At 40.5% G+C, this 13,283-nt stretch overlaps 1 protein-coding gene across 4 annotated transcripts in view; it reads left to right on the top strand.

Annotated features, from left to right (window-relative positions):
* Positions 1–13,283, top strand: part of NTRK2 (neurotrophic tyrosine kinase, receptor, type 2) — a 562,954-nt gene that overhangs the window by 56,879 nt on the left and 492,792 nt on the right. For all 4 annotated transcript variants that reach the window (XM_006875883.1, XM_006875882.1, XM_006875885.1 and 1 more), the window contains exons 4-5: positions 5,262–5,330; positions 8,514–8,668. In XM_006875883.1, the coding sequence (XP_006875945.1) occupies positions 5,262–5,330; positions 8,514–8,668 (224 nt within the window). The remainder of the gene's footprint in view (positions 1–5,261; positions 5,331–8,513; positions 8,669–13,283) is intronic.

The following is a 13,283-nucleotide window of genomic DNA, read 5'->3' as shown; positions in this document are numbered from 1 at the left end:
CATTATGAGCTGCAAGGTTAGAGGTTCAAACCCACCAGCTGCTCCTCAGAAACCCTATACAGGGTCTCTATGAGTCAGAACCGACTCGATAGCACTTAAGGACAACAAGTTTCACATAGCTTCAGTAACCTTCTGGAGTTGTGGTGTGGCACTGTAGGATAAGCACTGGACTGCTAACTGCAAAGTCAGCAGTTCAAACCCACCAGTTGCTCATTGGGAACCCTATTTATTCTTGTTAAGTGTCTTCAAGTTGGTTCCAACTCCTAGTGACCCTGTACAGGGTTTCTGAGGTCGTTGAATCAGAAATGACTTGATGGTACTTAACAACAAAAAACACAACAAGTTTCACGTGATAGAAAAGGCTCCTAATTGCCAAAGTATGCAAATAAATGAAGGAGTTTGCTTTGGCAATGACAGGGAGGGAGAAGGGAATCAAGTTATGTGTCTCTCTTACCAGGTCTTAGCCTCTATCTCTGATTATGAATGAGAACTCCAGGAAACGACTTGGTTGTCCCTGATTCCCCCAAACGTATCTTATACTCTGACCTCAAATATCAACAAAGCAGGGGGAAGGACCTGCTAAAGAAATGAGTATGGAAACTGTATCTCTATACTCTTGGAGTATTCTACTTTTCTATCTGAATTTCCCCAACAATAAGACAACAAAAAGAGTGTGCCCAAGAACCTTCTATTTCATATCAGGTTTTAAAGAAATCAAAAGCAATCTCTCTCATCACTCTACCTCCTACCAGGACCAGTTGCTGACAAATTGATGCCCTCTCAGGCAACCCAATGTGTGTCAGAATACAGCCGTGCTTCATAGAGCTTTCAGTGGCTGATTTTTATGAAGTAGATTGCCAGACCTTTCTTCCAAAGTGCCTCCAGTGTTTATGTTAGCAAGTAAGGATGTTAATGATCTGCACCACCCTGGAACTCCACTCCTTGTCCTACTTTATCCATATTTGGCATCTTATGGTGGCTCTCCAGCGTCGCTTTGGTCACTAAATTTAATTCTTGGTATTCAGTCCCCAAGAACCCAGTAACTGTGAGAAAAAGCAGTACTTGGTTTGCAGGGACTTTGCAAAGGTGTTCATTAATTCCCGAGCAAGTCTCTACAATCAAACAGTAAGAGGATTGTTGATTTTTTACCTCCCTTCCTCCTTCTTGGCTGTTGGTCCCAATAATAAGTATGGTTCATAAAACTCATCTTGTTCTTTGGCCCGTAATCCTGCTCTGCGCTGGCTGCTGGCAGTTTGACAGAGGCAGCTGCGCCCAGGGCCGGCAGTGTGTGAGCTGTTGGAAGAAGCTTTCAAATAAGTTCCCTCGGTTTTTTGTTTTTTTGCTTTTCCCCCCTCTCCTCTCCTCCTTCTTCTTGGGAAGGAAGAACAGCCTACGGTTTTTCAGAAAGATGAGAAGTTCTGATAAAAATGAAAAATCTTTGCTCCAAAGACTGGGGCATCGACTTCTCAGTCTATTATACTCCAGTCCTTAATTTATGTTCCAAAAGAAAAGACATATGTGCACATTCTACAACTTCTCCATGGGTTAATATTTTTTTCACATGGGTGAGTACTTTACACTCCATGTCAACAGAAAAATGGCAGTGTAGAAGGGAAGATGGTACTCTTGTGTTGGAAGGGGTTTGGATGAGTGGAAGGAAATCTCAGTATAGAATTCAGCTGAGAGTGGACACATACATTCTTGAATTATGACACACTATGTAGCTGGTGGAGTCCTGGTGTGGCGCTGTGGATTAATGCGCCAAACTGCAAAGCTGTTTGAACTGCAAGGTCAGTGGTTCAAGCTCACCAGGTGCTCATCGGAAACTCTATACAGGGTCACTATGGGTCGGAACCAACTAGATGGCATTTACAACAACAACAACAACAATGTAGCTGGTATTTTCTTTATCAACCGATGAGCCTTCGTTTATGCATTGATTGTTGTTTGTTGCTAATGAGTCCCCCAAAGGCAACCCATACACAACACAAGGAAGTGTTTCTTGGTCTTACGCCATCTTCACAATTGTTAGTATGCTAAAGTTCATTGTTGTGATGACTGTATATTTTAAATGCCTTCCAGCCTAGGGGGCTCATCTTCCAGCACTGTATTGGACATTATTTCATTGTGATCCTTAGGATTTCCACTGGCTAATTTTCAGAATTAGATTGCCAGTACTTTCTTCCTAGTCTTTCTCAGTCTTGAATCCTCCACTGAAACTTTCCCACCATGGGTGACTCTGCTGTTATTACAAATACAGTTATATCTGGATTTACATATATCTGTAATACAGAGATTTTGTGAGTGTGGTTCTTTTGTGAGTGTGGTATTTATATATATCTGTAATGCAGAGATTTTTGTGAGTGTGTGATTCTAGACCACCGCAGTAAAACGAGTATCACCATAAAGCTAGGCAAGAATGTTTTTGGTTTCCCAGGGCATATGAAAGTTGTGTTTATACAATACTGTTATCTGGTAAGTGTGCATTATGAACAAATTTGAAATATTGCAGTGATTACCAAAATGTGACACAGAGACACTAAGTGAACACATACTATTGGAGAAATGGTGCCAGTAGGCTTGCTCAAACCTTGAATGTGTAAAAAATGCAACGTCTCCAAAGTGTAATAAAGTGAAGCACAGTACAATGAGGTATTCCTGTATTGGTGGTATAGCTTCGAGTATCGTAGTGACTCACCAGCCACCATGGTATGACAAACTGACAGACGGATGATGGGGTCATGCATAGACTCCTAGGCTTTAGCCCCGCTCTGAAGATCAGACAGACGAGCATACTTTAACCCATTGGACAACAGATTGTTGCTGTTGCTAGGTTCCATGAGTCGGTTCCAACTCCTAGTCATCCGTGTGCAACACTGCCTAGCCTGCATCATCCTCACATCCATTGCTATGTCTGAGCCCATGCTACGATGCAACGGATTAGCCTCAGGTGTGCCACCAAGTTGGTTCCGACTCATAGTGACCCTATATGTACAGGGTTTCCGAGGCTATAAATCATTACAGAATCAGAAAGCCTCATCTTTCTCCCACGGAGTGGCTGGTAGATTCAAACTGCTAACCTTGTGGTTAGCTGTCCAGTTCCTAAGGCTCTGTGCTAACTAGGGTTCCTTAGCCTTAGGTAGTTGGCTAGACTTCTTGGCACCCTAAGGTCTCTTGGTATCATCTTACTATCAGCTCAATCTTTCTTTTTGTGAGCAGGCAACAACTAAACAAATGCTGGCTTTTCCTTGTCTGTTGAGGTTCTGGATGTTTTAGAACAATTGATGCTTATTTTACATCCATGTTACTGATTATTAAACATATACCTGTGTGGTGCTATAGGATAAGCACTTAACTGCTAGGTCAGTTTGAACCACAGGGTCGGTGGTTCAAACTCACCAGATGCTTCTATACAGAGTCTCTGTGAGTTGGGACTGACTCAACAGCACTTAACAACAGCAAAGGCCAAAGCACTGGACACTTTTAAAACGAATCCAAAGAGTAAACAAATTCACAAAGTCAGTTGCCAGTGGCTGTAAATTTCCCAACCTTAGGACAACCAAGGGTGGTGCAAATGAAATGGTTAACATGCTTGGCTACTAACTGAGAGGTTGGAGGTTTGAACTCACCCAGAGGTGCCTCAAAAGAAAAGTCTGGCGATCTACTTTTGAAAAACCCGCCATTAAAAACCCTGTGGAGCATGTTTGTTCTCTGACCCATACAGGGTTATCATGAGTCAATGTCTACTTGATGGTAATTGGTTAGGTCCTGTGTCAGAGATCATTGGAAACTCTCATCCATTGACTAAAACTGTAAATTTAGACATGGCAATTAAGTCTTTTTTTGTTAATCACAGACATCCCATCTTTCTAAGGTTGGTTAGCATCTTAAGATGTATGTTGCTAGAATAGTTCATGATAAAAGCTGACATAGTCCTAGTTATCCAGTTATATAACATTGATACATAAATAATCTCAGCAGGATCTATCAATCAATGGATGTAGTCTTTCCTATAAGGACATGTTAAGTTCACTCAGTATCCAAAGAGTATTATATGCTGTAGAATTTCATTGGACTGCTAACAGCAAGAACAGTGGTTCAAACCCACCAGTCACTCCTTGGAAAACCTATACAGGGTCCCTACGAGTCAGAACTGACTCAATGACATTAATAACAACAACATACCTGACTTCAGGGAGCTCTGGTGGTGAAGTTTGGCCGCTAACCATAAGGTCAGCAGTTCAAACTCACCAGACACTTCATGAGAGAAAGATGAGGCTGTCTGTTCCTGTAAAGATTTACAGTTCCATTCTCAGAAACTTGAGGGAACTGTTCTACTTTGCCCTATAGCGTCACTAAGAGCCAGAATTGACCCGATGGCAGCGGGTTTGGTTTAGTTTGGTGGTGTTAATGTTGCTATGTGATATTGTGTCGGTTCTGACTCAGTGACCCGATGCACAACAGAATGAAACACTTCCCCTTCCTGTGCCGTCCTCACAATTGTTATGCTTGAGCCCATTGCTGCTGCCACTGTGCCAATCTATCTTCTTGAGGGTCTCCCTCTTTTTCGCTGACCCTCCACTTCACCAAGCATAATGTCTTTCTCCAGGGACTGATAACATTCCCGAAGTATGAGAAATGAAGTCTTGCCATCCTGGCTTCTAAGGAGCATTCTGGCTGTATTTCTTCCAACACAGATTTGTTTGTTCTTCTGGCAGTCCATGGTACTTTTAATATTCTTCTACAACACCATAATTCAAATGCATCAATCCTTCTCTGGTCTTCTTTATTTATTGTCCAACTTTCACATGCATATGAGACAATTTGACATGCATGACTTCAAAGTATTCATGATTTTTTTGAGTTGTAAAGCATCTTTTTCTCCTTTGAGTTTGTAGTCTTTTACATACGCTCCTATGAACTATTTCAAAGTACAGAAATATCAATGATGTGTGTAAATTAGTTCTGAATCAGCATATGGAAAACAAGCTACTGGGTAAAAAGAGAGATTAAAAATGGACAACATGTAAAATGTACTCCTTACCCCACCCCACATAAATCAGAATTCTAGGCTTGACTAGAGGGAAAATTAAGCTATCACTTCAGGTGAAAGACAGTATTGTATCTAAGAAAGGCATTTTAAATGATCAAACTAAAGCCTAATTAAAAAACAAAACAAAACAAAACCTCTATTTGAATACGTTAATCCTGAAATATAACATTTGAAACCTACATTTAATGTTTTTTTAAATTTCTTTCAGCAATTTTACCCGAAATAAGTTGACGAGTTTGTCTAGGAGACATTTCCGTCACCTTGACTTGTCTGAGCTGTAAGTACTGATTTTACGTGACATTTTGGGGAAATTTTTCAAAGGAAAGGGTAGCGATTCAGTTCTTTTATAAATGAGTGATGTTACTGACCTATTTTTAATATAAAACTTCTGGAGAAATGTGTTTTCAAGTTTTGTCCTCTTTTTGTAGAGATTATTTGATGGATTTGTTTTATTCCCACATGAAAACATGGCTCTGTAATTAAAAAGAAACTAGAAATCTCAATAGCAGTGTATTGTGATGAGTTTGAAATTTTTAGAGAAATCATTTGTTTTCTAATGGAGGAGAAAGAGAAAAAAGATGGGAGTTTGGTGCTAAAATGACTACACACCTCATCCTGTCTGTTTGGTTCCTGTTTATGCCCAAGCCCTAAAGTAAGGCAAAGCCGCTCAAGATGAAAGTAACAATGGGCAAAACTCTCCCAGCTTTTGCCCACCAAATCAATGGTGCCAGCTTGTCTGCAGTGAGCATCAGACCTTTGGCTAGCTATTGTGAGTCACCTCTGACTTAGGTACAACGGAACCAGACGTCTCCAGTATGGGCCATCCTCATGGTCCCAGGCTCGCTCCAGTCGATTGTTGCGGTCATTCTGCCAGCCCGCCTCACTAGTCCTTCATTTCACCAACCATGACATCCTCCTCCAGTGACTGATTCCTCCTGATAGATGGATGTTCCCAAAGCAAGAGCTTTGGACAATTCTGTGGTGACCCAGGAAGTTTTCATTGGCTAATTTTCAGAAGTGGATTGTCAGGCTTTTCTTCCTATATTGTCTTAGTCTAGAAGTTCTGCTGAAGCCTGTCCACCCTGGTGACCCTGCTGGTATTTGAAGTTCTGTTGAAATCACTTCCAGCATCACAGCAACACACAAGTCATCACAGATGAGTTGACAGATGGCAGACAGTGAACACAAGGAGGAGAAGAGACAAATTCCTGCTCCCTACTCACCATCTTTGTGAGATGGTCTTCTAAATCTACCACTATGTTCAATGCTTATCCTTAGGTCCTACGTTTCTCTGCTATAGAATAATAGGACAGATACTGAACTGTGTTGATGGCTCATAAGCAGCATTTTCTAGTGTATTCAATTCTTTGTGTCCTCACCATGAAGTAAGTATGATCTGGTACTGTTCACATATGAGCCCTGACGCAGAGGGTCTGTGATGGTGAAGGTGGGTACCAATGGACATTGGTACCAATGAATATTAGGCAATGACTTTTGCTTAAACTGAATGCTGTCTGAGTTGACGTAGAGTGTCTTTTTTATGGAGGTCCATCCCCATTCACAAACCATTGTCCACACTGGAAGATACTGCTAGGAGAGAGACAAGAATCAGTGACTGCTCAGCAAGGGGGAGAATGTGGCAAAGATCTTAGCAATTGACAGTTATTTGGAATAAACTGAATTCAGAGCTTTGAAGCATCAGTGTTTCCAAAACAGGAATTAAAAAAAAAAAAAAAAGCTGTCAAGTTCATTCGGAATCATTGCAGCCCCATATGTACCTGAGTAAAACTGCACAATGGCTGATTTTTCAAAAGTAGATTGCCAGGACTTTCTTCTGGTACCTCTGGGGCACTCCAACTCTCAGCAGCCAAGGACACCATTACTTGTACCACCCAGAGTCTCTGATGTGCTCACCAGTGTAGTGGTACATACGTTTGCAGTATTATCCTTGTAGTTGAAAGATACCTTCACTTCTTAATCCTTGTCTTGAATAAATTATAACTTTTTTTTAAAGACTCTCCAGTTTCTCACATGCTCCCAAAGTAAGAGAACATCTTGAATTAGTGGGGTTGATCTGACTGTAGGTCTCTTCCACAGTATATTTCTTTCTAGTAGCAACTGTTTTGGTGTTGGAGAGAGATTTGGAGTGATCAATCTGACACAAATTAAACTTCTCTGCTATGAACACATTCTCCCCAAAGAAAGTCCCAAAAAAGTCTCCAGGGATCCCGACTAGAAAACCACAGGAGTAAATGATGCCGCAAAGCCCAGGTCCTGTCCTCATGGAAATCTTAAGTATTGTGGTTAATGCCAGACAGAGCCTATGTAACGATTTTAAATGGCCTCATTTAAAGGCTCATTACCATAAATGGAATTCATTTTAAATAGGCCACTGAGTATTATAAATAAGCATTTAAAGATTTTTTTTTTTTCCTTGTGGTTTGTGTTTTCCCCTTGACTACTTCCTGTTTCACCAGTCTCAGGGCCCTGGGAGTCCAGGGAACATGACTGAGTTCTGAACAGAGGCTTTCTCTGCCACCAGAGGTTAAGCAGCATGGTGAGGGCCCAGTTCTGAGAGACTTGCTATGCGTGAAACAAGTCTATCAGCATCTTTCCAGGCCCTCACTTTAACATTCATACCTACTTTCTTATGTCAGTGAAGCTGACATCTGGTCATCTGACCCAGAAAGGGTCAGTTTGAGCCACAAGATTGGCGGTTCAAACCCACCGGCCGCTCCTTGGGAATCCTATACAGGGTTGGTATTAGTCGGAACCGACTTGATGGCACTTAACAACAATAATGCAGAAAGGAGTCCTGGTGTGGTACTGTAGGCTAAGTACTGTACTGTTAACTGCAAGATCAGTGGTTCAAACCCACAAGCTGCTTCTCAGGAACCCTATACAGGGTTGCTATATAGCAATAATTTGTTACAATATCTTATTTTTCCCTGTCTTATGAGACATTTGTTTCTATCCGGGAGTCCCTGGGTGATGTAAATGGTTAAGCACTCAGCTATTAACCAAAAGATTGCCAGTTTGAATCCACCAGAGGTGCCTCCAAAGACATTACTTCTGAAAAATCATCCAATGAAAATTCTATGAAGCACAGTTCTACTCTGACACACATGGGGGTCGCCATGAGTTGGACTCAACTCAGAAACCTTTATTGTTTTTAAAGCCTGTTTTATAGCTATTTGTGTTCCTATCTTGTTTTCCATACTGTTCTGAAAATTCTTATATAACTTTACATTCTTTAGCCTATAACGATGGTGTTTTTACATAAGAGAAACTCAGTGTTAGATAAGTGAATAAATAATAAGTACTGTCATGGGGTGGAAGTGAGTGTGACTTCTAAGGTTGACCATCTTGAAAGAATTCACAGTGCTGTAGTAGTTCATAAATACAAGTATTGTTAAAATGAAGAAAAATCCTGATCAAATTTCGTTTTTGTTCCCGGTAGAGTTCTTGTGGGCAATCCTTTTACATGCTCTTGTGACATTATGTGGATCAAGACTCTCCAGGAGACTAAATCCAATCCAGAAACTCAGGATTTGTACTGCCTAAATGAAAGCAGCAAGAATATTCCCCTGGCAAACCTGCAGATTTCCAATTGTGGTAATTTTCTTTTAAATCAACAAGTTCGAGTTGCTATTAACTATTTTAATTGCCTTGGTATAGTAGAGACTGTGGGAAGATTACCATCACGCAGATTTTACGTAGTATGCTGTGAGTCTCCAGTGAATCAAGCAACGTTTGTGTGCAACGGAGAGAAATCAGCTGGGAACAACCTGGTCAATAGTCTTTGCATATAGAATATTAATTCTTGGTGGATGATTTTAAAGTGTGTAAAGAAATAAGCACATTGTTGATGCTTTGTTTGTCTGTCCATCTATTCATGTATCCATCCATCCATCCATCTGTGCATCCATTTGTCCATCCATCCATCCATCGATCCATCAAAAAAAAAAAAAAATTTGCTTAGTGCAGTACTTTACTGACTACAGATACACTCGATTAACATCCAGACTATGCAGAGGGAAGGATTCCAGGGTGATAAAAGTGTCCAGGCAGCAGAAACAAATGCAATTCAATGCAACACAATCCTTTACAATTATCTTACTGATTGTGTCTCCTGATGCTGATCCTTAAGTCTGGACTTAACTGGTGTCCCCTACTCTTTTCCTCGACATTCACCTCCAGAATTTAAATGGATACAATATGATAAATTCACATCTCTATTTGAGTGCCAATGTGTTTACAAGGCAGGAAAGTCAAAGTGTTCTGGTATGGATTTTTCTGTGACACATCTCTATGTAGTTGTTGTTAAGTTCCATTGATTATTACTCATAGCGACCGTGTATAGGATTTCTGAGGCTGTACATCTTGGCAGGAGCAGAAGCCTTATCTTTCTTATGCGTAGCAGATGGACTCGAATTGCAAAACCTTGTGTGACTCTACACAAGTGTTCATATTTTTCCTCCCTTGAAATTTGAATCAGTTAATTAACTATTTAATCAGTTCACAAACAATTTTCTTGCTCTTTTGACCTACTGAGCAGCACAGAAGAAGCCCTAAAATACCTGTCCCTAAGTGTCCTGGTGTGGCGCTGTTGGATAAGCACTGGATTGCTAACCGCAGTCAGCTCCTCAGAAACCCTATGTTGTTGTTGTTATTAAATGCTGTAGAGTCGGTTACAACTCCTAGCGACCCTATATAGGGTTTCTGAGGAGTGACTGGTGGACTTGAACCACCATCCTTGTGATTATCAGATCAGTGCTTATCCTATAGTGCCATACCAGGACTCTTAACCATACCAAGAAACCCTATACAGGGTCACTGTGGGTTGGAACCGACTCAATGGCACTTAGCCACAAGAACAAGTGTTGATAATAGATCATAGTGATAGAATTAAGGGTTGGGTTGGGGATGACCTAGTCCAATTTTTTCCTAATAAATTTGTCAATTTAAAATAATTTTTAAATTTCTGTTTCTTATAAATTATTAATTGCATATATGAAAGTGGGTGGTGGATCAGCTAGGGCAGAACGGTGACACATGCAAGCATTCAGAATTAATTTAAAAGTAAATGATGGTCTTCCGAGAGTGAACTCTCTAAAACAGTATGCTAGTACATGAGCAAATCTAGTTTTCTATCATTTTAGTGTTCTTGTTGTTGTTGTTGTTGTTAAGTGCCTGTGAGTCGATTCCAACCCATAGCAACCCTGTGTAGGGCCTCCAGTGAGCAGCTGGTGAGCTTGAACCACCAACCTTGCAATTCAAACGACTTTGCAGTCTGATGCATTAGCCCACAGCACCATACCAGGACTCCTTAGTGTTCTTAAACTGTTTTGTTTTCTCCTAATTACTTTTTCTTTTTTTCTCAAAATATTTCAAGTTTCATATTGAGGGATGTTTAACCTATTTCCCATCTTGCATTACTTGCAAAATGTTTCAACTAGTATCTTCCTGGTGTGGCGCTGTTAGATCAGCACCACTGGACTGCAAACCACAAAGTCGGCAGGTCAAACCCACCAGCCGTTCCTCGGAAACCCTGCACAGGGTCGCTATGAATTGGAACCGACTTGACAGCACTTAACAAGACTAGTATCCTTATATATGCTTTTATGTAAAATGTATAAGTGCAGCAGAATCTTGAGCGAACACCTTAGGAAGCAGAATTTGGGGTTTATATGATTTGTATAAGGAGCTCTGGTAGCGTAGTGGTTACGAATCGGGCTGCGAACCTTAAGGTCAGCGGTTCGAAACTACCAGCTGCTCTGCGGGAGAAAGATGAGGCTTTCTACTCCCGTAAAGATTTACACCCTTGGAAACCCTGTACAGGGTCGCTATGGGTCGGAACCGACTCGACGGCACTTAACAACAACAACAACATATTAAACATGGCCATACCATTTTATAGTCACAACAGTGATGTATACCTTGATGTTAACAAACTTCTTACTTTTGTTTATCTAAAATACGGTATGTCAGAACTTTTTAGTTTGTATTTTTCCAATCTATTGAGTACTTTCTTATATGTTTAATAAATTGTCCTCTTTTATCTTTTGTTCATTTTTATATAGGCTTTTACCTTCTCTCCCCTTGATAGTATTCTTTGTTTTATTTTTTCTTGTTTGAAAGTAAAAGTTTGACAAAGTATTTACCTCATATATTTGAACATATGTTTTCTATAAGTGTCTAGAAACAACCTCTAAATATCTCCACCACCCTTAATAAAACAAGAAAAGATGCCTTTACTGCCTTCTCACATCTTTCAGAGTTTTATCATCTGGGATTTTGCTATTAAATTTGTTGTTGTAAAGTGCTGTTGAGTCAGTTCTGACTCATAGCGACCCTGGATAGCATGTCCAAGGCTATAAGTCTTTGTGGAAGCATAAAGCCTCATCTTTCTATTGGAGTTTTATTCCTTTATAAAGTGAGTTTTCTTTAAAGCATTGCCTTTTAGTACAGTTGTGTTTGCTATTGTTGTGTGCCATGTGGCATTGATTCCAACTCATAGTGTTCTTATATGTTAGGGTAGAATTGCCCCGTCCTGGTGTGGTGCTGTGAGATAAAGCACTAGACTGCAAGTTTGGCTTGAACCACTTGGCTGGCGGTTCAGACTCACCAGCTGCTCTTGGAAATCCTATACAGGGTCGTTATGAGTCGGGTCCGACCTGATGACACTTAACAACACAACAAGTTTTACAGCGGTTCAAACTCACCAACGACTTTTTGGATAGTCTACATAGGGTTACAATGAGTCGGAACCAACTTGAAGGCATTTAATAACAGCAGTTTTTACGGGAGGGATCAGCAATCTTTTCTCCCACCAAACTGAAGGAGGGTTAGAATTACTGATGACTCTCATTAATATCCCAGCACTTAATCACTGGGCAAGCAGGACTCCTTTTAGGGTAGCAAACTCTCATAGTTTACATAAGTTACGTTCTGTAGGGTCACAACAAACATTGAATTGGCAAACACTGAGCAATTAGGGGAAATACAGGTTAGATTCCTGTCACAACATTTTTGTCAATTGATCAATACATAAACTTTTTAAAAATGTGTGTTTCTGTTTAAACACACCTTTTAAAATATATATTGTTGATTCATTAACATTGGACTCATGGTCAACAGGACTATGAACTGATACCTGAATACAACATATTTGTGATGCTGTGGGTTAATGTGCTTGACTGCAAAGTGGATTTGAACTGCAAGGTTGGTGGTTCAAGCTCACCAGCTGCTCCTCAGAAGCCCTATACAGGGTCCCTGTGGGTTGGAACTGACTTGATAACACTTAATAACTAATAGCAACAACGTACACCTGGAGTCCTGGTGTGGTGCTGCAGGATAAGCACTAAACAGGAAGGTTGGTGGATCAAGCTCACCAGCTGCTCCTCAGAAACCCTATAAAAAGTCACTATGAGTCAGAACTGACTCAATGGCACTTAGCAACAACAACAACATACACATGGAGTCCTGGTATGGAGCAGTAGGATAAGCTAGACAGCATGGTTGATTTAAACCATAAGATCGATGGTTCAAACCCACCAGCCACTCTTTGGAAACGCTATATATGAGTCCACTTGAAGACATTTGTCAACAACAACATAAGCATTTGCGTTGCAAGGCTCATCACAGCCTTCTCATGTTAAGGGGCACTAGGCAGCACTTGAACACTGTGCTTGGGGGCCCTTTTAATCAGTGAAACCACCACCAAAAAAAAGCCCCCACACACAAAAAATGCAACAAAATGTGGCACCAAAAACTCTGTGAAAGGGACACTTGTTTACAGAGAGTACTGAAGAGTGCCGTAAACAGAAGTACAATACTCTGAATTGTTCAGCCCCAGCCTGGAAATTACATGACAGGTGACTCACAGTTTTGTTACTCTGTGCTTGTCTATGAATAATCTCAAAAGTGTATAAATACTGATTTTGAGGATACAAACAAATTTTAGTGAGTAGATGAATTCACAAATATGGACTCCATAACTAATGAAGGTCAATTGTATTTTATCATGTAGACATCATGTGGAAAATAAGCTCTTTACATTACATATGCAAATATATATCCCCTTGGTTCCTAACGTACACCTCGAACCTGGGAAAGTCCAAAAGGATTGCTATGAAATCATATGAACCTTAATTACACACACAAAAATATCAAAATGTGAAGCAATTTTTTCCCACATATCCTTCATCTAGGTCTAGACGCTTCTGAA

The sequence above is a fragment of the Chrysochloris asiatica genome, unplaced genomic scaffold (genome assembly GCF_000296735.1).
Source record: "Chrysochloris asiatica unplaced genomic scaffold, ChrAsi1.0 scaffold00344, whole genome shotgun sequence".
NCBI lineage: Eukaryota > Metazoa > Chordata > Mammalia > Afrosoricida > Chrysochloridae > Chrysochloris > Chrysochloris asiatica.
This window is presented reverse-complemented; position numbering and strand designations above follow the sequence as displayed.